Below are 10683 nucleotides of genomic sequence, written 5' to 3'. Positions count from 1 at the left end.
CTGACATCACTGTGGGGGCAGTTCTGAGTGTTGCGTTCACTGACTGTAGTTTACCTGCATGAGATCAGCTGCTCTGAGACTTTTAATCCTCTCAAGTGCACCTGCAGCGCTGTGTGTCAGACACGGTGGTCAGCAATAAGGCCACCTAAAACCAATGTTTTAGAATGCAGCAGCAATTGTAGTAGCTCTGTTTTTAACTTGTGATTTTTTTGCAATATAGCCGTCTTTTTTAAGACATCAGCTGTCAATCTGTGTCTGTTCGGGTAGATTTTTTCGCGCTGGTCAGAGGCTGTGCTATACGGGAGATTTTTCTGAATATTTTTTCTTTTTGCAAGACTTGTTATTGTGAGTCTCCATGGCAACGAGACTTGTTTACCATCGGGATCAACTGATAAAACTCTCCAAACTCAAGATTATCAGTGAAACAACACTTCAAATCCCAACGGAGCTGAAAAGAAAGAGAAGAGGATGCAGGGCAGGAGCGAGGCAGAGAGAAAAACGGTGGCGATTCAAACCGTTTCTTCCAACGGTTGTTATGGGAAACGTGAGATTGCTAGCTAACAAAATTGATGAACTTCAGGTGCTAACCAGGTCTCTTAAAGAATACAGAGAGTGCAGTATTATGTGCTTCACCGAGACATGGCTGCATGAAAACATCCCAGACTGTAATGCGTCTGTACACGGCTTCAGGACGGTCCGTGCAGACCGCAATAAACAACTCAGCGGGAAGCTGAAGGGAGGTGGAATTGCGGTGCTGGTAAACCAGCGCTGGTGTCATCCTGAACATGTCACTGTTAAAGAGAAGATCTGCAAAAGAGACATTGAACTGCTAGCTGTGAGTCTCCGCCCGTATTATTTACCCAGAGAGTTCACATGCGTTATTCTGGTAGCGGTATATATATTACCTGGTACCGCTCCAGACGCAGCCTGTGATGTCATTAACTCTGTAGTGGCCAGGCTTCAAACACAACATCCAAACGCATTTGTGGCGATCTCTGGAGATTTTAACAACATCTCCCTCTCTGCAACTCTACCAACTTTCCAACAGTTTGTCAGCTGCTCCACCAGAGAAAACAAAACGTTGGACTTATTTTATGCAAATATTAAAAATGCATACAGCTCCTTTGCCCTGCCACCTTTAGGAAGATCAGACCATAACCTAGTTCTTCTCTCCTCCTCCTACAAGCCCATCGTTCAGCAACAACCAGTCATTAGAAAGGCTATTAGAACCTGGTCTAATGAAGCTGAAGATGCTCTGAGAGGATGCTTCGAGGCTACAGACTGGAACGTCCTATGTGAACCTCATGGAGATGACATCAATGCCTTGACTGAGTGTGTGACAGATTATATTAACTTCTGTGTGGACAGCACCGTTCCAACAAGAACAGTGAGGTGCTTCCCCAATAACAAACCCTGGATCACCAGTGACCTGAAAAAGCTGCTGAACATCAAAAAGAAAGCTTTTAGGGATGGAGACAGGGAGTTATTGAAGTCCACACAAAAACAACTTAAAACACAAATGAAGAAGTGCAAGGAGGACTACAGGAAGAAGTTGGAAAGTAAGCTTCAGAAAAACAATGTGAGGGATGTGTGGTCAGGAATGAAGAAGATCACTGGCTTCGGGATAAAGGAGGATCAGACTGATGGAGGTCTGGACAGAGCGAATGAACTGAACATGTTCTTCAATAGGTTTAGCTCACCTCCTGCTTCAACCCCAACTAGCCACACACCCTCCATGAGCCCACAGCTTTCCTGTCACACCTCCACTCTGTCACCCTGCAGCTCAGTCAAGGACCTGGACACAACCTCATCTCCCTCCACATCAGGACTTCCTGAAACCTCCTCTGCCTCCACCTCCACTCTGTCTGTCTCCTGTAACCAAGTCATGCAACAACTGGTGAAACTGAACCAGAACAAGGCTGCAGGTCCAGATGGTGTCAGTCCCAGAGTTCTCAAGACCTGCTCAAAACAGCTATGTCCGATTCTCCAGCACCTGTTCAACACCAGCCTGAGCCAGAGAAGAATCCCGGTGCTGTGGAAAACATCCTGCCTTGTTCCAGTGCCTAAAAAACCACAACCAGCTGAACCAAAAGACTACAGACCAGTCGCCCTGACATCTCACGTCATGAAAGTCCTGGAGAGACTCTTACTGGCTCACCTCAGCAAGCAGGTGAACACCTTTCAGGACCCATTACAGTTTGCATACCGTAATGGGCTTGGGGTTGAAGATGCAATCATATACCTGCTTCAGAGAGCCCACTCTCATCTGGACCAGTCAGGCAGCACTTTGAGGGTCATGTTCTTTGATTTCTCAAGTGCTTTTAATACGATTCAGCCTGCTCTGCTGTGTGAGAAGCTGCAGAAATTCCAGGTGGATCCCTCCACAACCACCTGGATTTACGACTACCTCACAAACAGACCACAGTTTGTGAGACTGAAAGGTTGTGTGTCTGAGATGGTGGTCAGCTGCACTGGAACACCACAAGGGACTGTACTTTCACCATTTCTATTCACGCTGTACACCTCAGACTTCCAGTACAACTCTGAGTTCTGTCATCTGCAGAAATACTCTGATGACTCAGCAGTTGTTGGGTGTATCAGTGATGGACAAGAAGCAGAGTACAGAGAACTGGTCGGTCAGTTTGTGAAATGGTGCGGTGACAATCATCTCATCTTGAATACCAAGAAAACAAAGGAGATGATTGTTGACTTCAGGAGGAACAAGAACACACATAGAAGTGTTTCCATCATGGGAGAGGAGGTGGAGGTGGTGGAGGAATACAAGTACCTTGGAGTTCAGCTGGACAACAGACTTGAGTGGAAAAGCAACACTGAGTACATTTACAAGAAAGGTCAGAGCAGACTCTACTTCTTAAGGAAGCTGAGATCTTTTAACGTCTGCACCAAAATGTTGCAAATGTTCTACAGGTCTGTTGTTGAAAGTGCAATCAGCTTTGCAGCAATCTGCTGGGGCAGCGGCATCAGAACCAGAGACTTGAAAAGAATTAACAAACTGATCAAGAAAGCCGGTTCTGTGCTTGGAGTAACTCTGGAGCCGCTGGAGTTGATCATCAAAAAAAGAATTCTGTACAAGCTGACGAAGATAATGGAAGATCCTTCACACCCTCTACACAACGGCGTGACGAAACAACAGAGTGTGTTCAGTGGGAGGCTTGTTCAAGTCCGATGCAAGACAGAGAGATACAGAAGATCCTTCCTTCCAGCAGCTATCAGGCTGAAGAACAAAGCCCTTAATTAATTAATGTGATTGTTTTACTAAAAAATTACTACTACTACAATATTGAATTTCCCTTTGGGATTAATAAAGTATTTTTCATTCATTCATTCATTCAACACTGGAGCACCACAAGGGAGCGTCCTCTCCCCCTTTCTGTTCCCCCTCCACACATCTGGCTGCAGCTCCTGCAGAGACCTGCTGCCTTCAGAAGGTTCTGATGACTCTGCTGTAGGTGGATGATTCAGGGAGGAGATGAGGTGGAAGGTCCAGCTGCTGTGGACTCCTTTGTCACATGGTGATAGCAGAACCATTTGCAGCTTAATGTAACAAAGACTCAGGAACTGATGGTAGATTTTAGGAGATCCAGAACACCAGCAACACCTGTTTCAGTCCAGGTGTGAATGTGGAAGTGGTTACAGATACCTTGGAGTGCATGTTGACAGTAAACTGGACTGGGTTAAGAACACCGCTGCACTTTACAAGAAGGGCCAGAGCGTCTCTCTTTGTTGAGGTGACTAAGGTGGTTTAACATCTGCCAAACGCTGCTCAGGATGTTTTATGAGTGTGTGGTGGCCAGTGCTATCCTCTATGCTGCTGCATGCTGCAGCAGGCTGAGGGTTGCAGACACAAACAAGCCAGTAACGTGGTGGGATGGAGCTGGACTCTCTGACAGTGGTGGAGAGGAGAACGTTGTCCATAATAAAGACAATACTGAACGATACCTCCCACCTGCTTCACAACCTGCTGATCTGCCACAGGAGGACGTTCAGAGAGAGACAGATACCACCTCAATGCTCCACCCAACCACACAGGAAGTCATTCCTACCTGCAGCCATCACACTGTACAACTCCTCCATATAACATCCACTGTTATACATTTACACTCTGCTCTGCATTTACTTTTTACTGTCGTACTGATGATACTGTACATAGTACTCCCTGCAGGACTGATCCTGGACCTGTTTATAGAGATATCCTAATTAATCTGTCATTTTTCTTATTGCGATTTTTATCTTTATCTCATCCTGTCTTTATCTGGTTTGAAGCCACTGTGCACACAGTTTCCTCCAGGATTAATAAAGTTTTCTGATTCTGATTCTCTTCTGTTCCAGTGGCATTTCCCTGTGGTCGCCAGCAGATGGTGGCGTTGTATCATGGCCGCTCACTGTGGGGCTCCCCTGATGTAAATGCTACCATGGAGACAGAAACCATGATGGACACCAACATGACCCACAGTTTGGTTCCTGAACTTAACATCACAGAGAAGTGGGACGAGGCTAAGACAGTAAAGGCAACATCTGCGGAGACATCAGGAAACCAGACGGAGGTGGAGGAGGCGGCGAGGGTGGGGTTCACCCCTCGTATTGTGGGGGGTCACCTGGAGAGACGAGGCGGGAGTCCCTGGCAGGTGTGATATCACGGTCAAGTGACACAGGATGCTTTAATGCTTTAAATGTTTTTCATCATCAGATTTAATGGTGAGTTCAGGAGCTGTGGGTTTTCAGACATCTCTTTCTGTTTAGGTTCTGATCCACAGGTCTGATGGTTTCGGTTTCTGTGGAGGGACTCTGGTTTCGGACCGATGGGTAGTTTCTGCTGCTCACTGCTTTGAAGAGTCGGCAGACTACGTTACCATAGGTAACAGCTGAGGATGCCACACATCAGAACCAGCAGGTGGACCGTTTGGACCGGCCCAGATCATTTCAGACCTCCAGTGGACATCTCGATGTCGTTACATTGTGATGTCATAACATGCAGATGATGTTATGACGTGATATTCTGATGATGTCATGATGTGGTGATGTCATAACGTGGTGATGTCATGAGCGTCTCCTGTGGTTTGTAGGTGAAGATTTTCCTTGTGTTTCTGTGGTTTTAGGGGACCTTGATAAGCAGCGTCCTGATCCAGGTGAGCAGCTGATAAAGATCCAGGAGGTTATCCTTCATCCTCATTTTCACTCCTTCACCTTCGACAGTGACATCGCTCTCCTTTACCTCACCCAGCCGGTCCTCAGGGGCCCCACGGCAGCCCCTGCCTGCTTGCCTGATGCCCACCTGTCCAAATACCTGTTGAAGGTAACTTTATTTACTAACGTTGCAATGTTTCTGTAAAGCCCTTTTATTCACCCTGTCATTGAATTGTTCTGTACAAATAAACTAAAAAAAATTTATTTAAAGTTGTGACTGTTGATGTGATGAGGCTCTGAGAGCTGATGGTATGTTTGTGTCCAGGATGAGAATCGGGGGGTGGTGTCGGGCTGGGGGGCCACTGAGCACCTGGGTCTTTCCTCCCGGTTCCTGAAGAAGGTGACACTCCCGGTGGTCAGCTACCAGGCCTGCACCACCACCATTGAACAGGTGAGCAGCCTCACCTGCAGGTGGCAGTGTTCTCTTAACTTAAAACAAGAAGTGGAACACCACTGGACTGAGGTCCAAACATAGTCTGAACTTTGGTCTCTCAGAGTTCAGAGTCGGGCTGAGATTATTTATTTAATTATTTTCTTTGATTAATCAGTATATCGCAGTTGAAATTTAATTCTCTATTTTTCTACTTGGATTAAACTGTTGACGTCGGTACAACAGGGAGTTTACTCTGTGAGGACTTTGTACAGCTCCTCTCTGAAACCTGTGCGACTGACACTGATGTTTAGTCGTTAGTTTCTTCAGCGGAGCCCCGTCAATAATGGTTTTTATCAGCAGTTGTGTCAAACATTAAAAATTGTCCTTGGACACCTGATCAAGCACTAACATCTAAACTAGCTGAATGAATGAATTTATTTATTTTATATGCAGAGCAACACATTAACATCAGAGGGAAACATAATTGATTCCAGGCTATGTCAAAGCTGATCATCTTCACCTGCTGTACCTGGACAGGTAGATGTTAAAACATGCATTAAAGTTTAAAAAATAATTAAAAACAAAGACAAAAAAACACTAAAATGCCATATTTTGCTTGACAGATTTGCTCTACCAAGGGAGACATGTTATATACATGGCTGCCCTTGATATTTTTATTATTTTTATTGTAATCTTATTTTCTTTAGTCTTTATATGTCAGTGCCGAACCTGACAGGGAGATAGAGGAAGAGTGAAAAAAAAGCCCCCCACCCAAGGCCCTAAATGTATATTGGTGTCTAAGTTGTGATTAAAATCTAATGAGGCAAGCAGTCACTAGGGTCCACTGGGGAATAACCGCAATGAGGGCCCCTCAGCCAAACCCACCGACTCCACCCGCCCCACAGAGCCTTATGTGTGGTGTGTATGATGTGGGGTGGCAGGGGAGGAGAGGGGCACAGCCAGGAGAGAGATCTCTCTTCCAGGCGCCCCCGCCTCCCCAGGGCCACCCGAGGGCAGAAGGACAAAGGCCCGGCCCGGCCAAGAGCCCAACACACCAGTGCCCCGGACACCCACCCACCCCCGGCAGCCTACACCACCACACCAGGGGACCAGAGAGCCCCTTTTTGCACACACACATCCTGGTCAGGCCCAAGGCACAGCGCCCCCACCCCGAAGTTGCCCCCAGCGGGAGGGGAGAGAGCGAAGAGGAGAGCAGACTCCACCCCCTCATGAGCCCTAATCTCCCCCACCGCCCACCAGGACCCCCGCCACCCCCCTTTCCCCGACCCCTCCCTTCATCCCTACGAACACATCATAATCCCAAGGGCATGCCATCGTCCCCAACCCCGATGGCATGCCCAGGGCGACCAAGCAGATGAAGGTGAATGTGATTAAGTTTTGTTGGTTCTGAGAGCCTGGAGGGAATATTTACAGCCAGGTATCTAATGTTACTTGATTTTAATGTGATGCTGGGTAGATTCTGAAAGCTACAGTTGATGGGTAGAACTGTGCTCTTAGACCAGTTAACGGAGTAGTCCGAGAGTGATGAGAATTTATTAATTAGTGAGACTGTTTCAGATAGAGAGGTTTGTGAGTTCTGGAGGAATAGTAAAACGTCGTCAGCATAAAGACTTATTTTATGAATCATATATTTGGACTGAATGCCTTTAATAGCTTGATTTTGTCTAATTGCAGCGGCTATCGGTTCAATAAATATAGCACAAAGTGAGGGAGATAGTGGACAACCTTGTCTGGTGCCCCTTTGTAGATTAAAACTTGGAGAGGTTTGATCATTTGTTCTGACACTCGCAAAGATGGTCCAAAGCCGAATTTGTTTAAAGTAGGTAGTAAATATTTCCAGTTAACATGATCAAAAGCTTTCTCTGCATCTAAAGAAACTATTATTGCTTCCAGGTTTTTGATGATAGAATAATCTATTATATTAATTAGTCTCCGCATGTTAACAGTGGAATATCTGCCCTTTATAAAGCCTGTTTGATCAGGGTGTATAATGAGAGGAGTTACTTTCTCTAACCTTCCAGCTAATGCTTTGCAAATTATTTTAAGGTCTGCATTCATCAGTGACATGGGTCTGTAGCTGGATGGTATTGTGGGGTCTTTACCTGGTTTTAATAGTACAGTAATGGTGGCAGAGTTTATGTTTGGGGGTAAGTAACCATTTTCCTTTATTTGTGTCACCATTTTGAAGAATGTAGGGGCCAGTGTTGACCAGAATTCTATATAGAACTCTGCTGGGAAGCCATCCGGACCTGGGGCTTTTTTACAGGGCATATTGTTTAAGGGCTTCATGTAGCTCCTCCACTGTGAGGGGGGAATCTAAGGCCGTGACTTGTTCCTGCTGTAAACCTGGAAGATCTATATTGTTAAGAAAATTATGGATATTGTCTGATGGAACTAAGTGTGATGTACTGTATATCTCTAAAGATGTTGTTTATTGCATCTGGGTCATGCGTAATATTACCTACTGAATCTGTAACAGCTGATATGGTAGATTTTTCCTTATTTATTTTTAACTGGTTAACTAAAAATCTTCCGGATTTATTACTGTGTTCAAATGTCTCCAAGCGTAATCTTTGCACCAGAAATTCTGTTCTCTTGTTAATTATTTAATTCCAGTCTAGCCTTCCTTATTTGGGTCATCGTTGGTTCATCTGGTGAAGCTCTGTAGGCGTCTTCTAATGATTTAATTCTTATTTCTAATTCTAATATTTTTGAGTTTTCTTTCTTTTTTTTTATGTGATGTAAAAGAGATGATTTTGCCTCGCATTACTGCTTTCCCTGCTTCCCACAGAACACATGCTGAGACTCCTGGTTTGTCATTGTTTTCTAAGTATATAGCCCATTCTTTTGTGAAGTAGCTGATAAAGTCGGGATCTTTAAGCAACGCTGTATTAAATCTCCAGCTTTTAGTCGGTGGTGTGATTCTCGTGTTCCTCAAAGTAAAGGAAACTGGGGCATGGTCGCTGATAGTGATGGGGTGAATCTGGGTCTCTGAAATCTCACCAAAGAGCTGCTAACCAGAAAATCATCTAGCCTAGAGTATGAATGGTGAACTGAGGAAAAGAAGGTGTACTCTCTGATATTAGGGTGATAAGACCGCCATATATCGCAAAGTCCAGAATCCTCCATAAATTGTTTTACAGTGTTTGTAGATATCCATTTTCGATGGTTTACAGTGTTATTAAATCTACCAGCTGAGCCCAGAACCATGTTAAAATCCCCTCCTGTGGTTAGTGGGCTATCTGTGTGTTCAGAAAGTGATGTGAAGAAAGAGTGAAAGAAGGAGGGATCGTCAACATTTGGGCCATATAAGTTAGCTAAGCATAACTTCATATTTTGAATAGATAATTTTACTATGATTAATCTCCCTTCTGGATCTGTGATTATGTTGATTTCTGTGAATGTTACTTTTCTATTTATCAGAATGGCTACCCCTCTCTGTCTGGAGTTATAACAGGCTGAGTAAACATGAGGAACTGTTGTAGAGAGGGCATTAACTGATGTTTCTGTCATATGAATCTCCAGTAAGAACACAATGTCTGCCTGCAGGTCCTTTAATCTATTAAAGACTTTTAGTCTCTTCTCTCTGGTCCCAGCTCCGTGCACATTCCACGTGATAAATCTAAGTTTGGTCATGCTTGTGGTGAAAAGGTGAGTGTTGGATGCTTCTTGTTGATATAAATGTGTATGTGTGTATGTATGTATGTGTGTGTGTGTGTGTAAGTGTATGAACATGTATGCGTAATGTTGTGTGCCTGTGTTGAATGTTATTAAATGTACTTGAATTAATGAATGTGTGTTGGGTTATATATGCAGGTATTAATAAATGTACTGTGCAGCTTAGCATCAGCGTTATGTGGTTTTGTGAGGTGGCAGTTAGACAAAAGAAAAACAAAAAAGAGTGCAGAGAAAAAAAAAGGAACAATAAAGTGGGAGGAAAATGACAAGAAAAAGGTGGGGGGGGGGGGGGGGTGAAAGAGAAAATGAACGTAAAAGAAATAAGTCCATTTTTGTGAACATAAGAGACTGGCAGTATTATTGTCTAATGTGAACAAACATTAAACACTGTGACTTAAGCCCAGTGAGTCTGATTAGCATTTATATCACCTGTGCAAAGTGTGCAGAGTGTGCATAAATGTCTGAGGTCAGTAGAGCAGGGAGTGGTGTTATGGTCACGATGTAGCTGTCCATTGACGTAAGGTTTGTCCACCGAGATGACAGCACGGGCTCCTTCGTCCAGGAATTTCCTCCTGATGGGGAACAAGATTTTGTGATGCTCCAGGATTTCTCTGAGAAACTGATCACTTATGCTAAGGTCAGTCCCACGAAGCTGTCTGCCGCAACGCTTCTCCTCTTCTGTTTCTTTGTGGAGAACGAATTTGGACAGAAACAGGAGGATGGTGCAAAGCTGAAGAGTAAATCATCTCACAGGGAAATGGGAGGACGAGTAACAGGCAGAGCCCAGTTTGCTGAGATTAGCAACGTGACCGACTGGCCTGCTCTGCCATCCAGACCAAGTACCTCCTCAACCCCTCTCTCTAGCAAGACACTGTCATGGGAAGTTGTCAGAAGGAAAACTAACAACAAGTCTCCTCCTCAACAAGGAGACATGCAGCTATAGACCAGGTTTGCTCCACTGCTGCAGAATTGTGGATCTACATCTGATGGCCAGGATGAAATCTTCCTACACACCAGGGTCAGACCAAAGAACAACTCAGAAAGTAAAAGCAGACGGCCAGGCCTCAGACGCTGGTTGTTGGTGACTATGGTAAAAAAGACATGAGAAACGTGTGGAAAATGTACTAAAGTACTGAGCTTTCCCAAGGAGATGGGATCAGATGTGGCTGCGCCCCCAATGGTGGAAAAGCTCATCCAGCATGTGGGGAGGAACGATGCTGTGAAGCAACAACCTGAAGAGCTGAAACGAGACTTTACTGAACTGCTGGATACGATCAGCTGTCTGGATGACTGGATATTCATCAGTGGCCTCTTCCTCCAATCAGAGGAGGAGGGGAGGGATCCAGCAGGCTGATTAGTCTGAATACATGGCTGTCGGCTGCATGTACCACACATGAGACCAGAAC

General features: G+C 44.9%; 1 protein-coding gene across 1 annotated transcript in view; it reads left to right on the top strand.

Moving 5' to 3' along the window:
• Nucleotides 1-10683, top strand: part of LOC121645641 (coagulation factor VII) — a 55169-nt gene that overhangs the window by 26147 nt on the left and 18339 nt on the right. The window contains exons 6-9 of the mRNA XM_041994225.1: nt 4351-4646; nt 4762-4876; nt 5118-5314; nt 5471-5596. Coding sequence (XP_041850159.1) covers nt 4351-4646; nt 4762-4876; nt 5118-5314; nt 5471-5596 — 734 coding nt within the window. The remainder of the gene's footprint in view (nt 1-4350; nt 4647-4761; nt 4877-5117; nt 5315-5470; nt 5597-10683) is intronic.

Source organism: Melanotaenia boesemani, chromosome 9, assembly GCF_017639745.1.
Source record: "Melanotaenia boesemani isolate fMelBoe1 chromosome 9, fMelBoe1.pri, whole genome shotgun sequence".
Classification (NCBI taxonomy): domain Eukaryota; kingdom Metazoa; phylum Chordata; class Actinopteri; order Atheriniformes; family Melanotaeniidae; genus Melanotaenia; species Melanotaenia boesemani.
The sequence above is the reverse complement of the archived record's forward strand: the minus strand, read 5'-3'. Positions and strand labels throughout refer to the sequence as shown.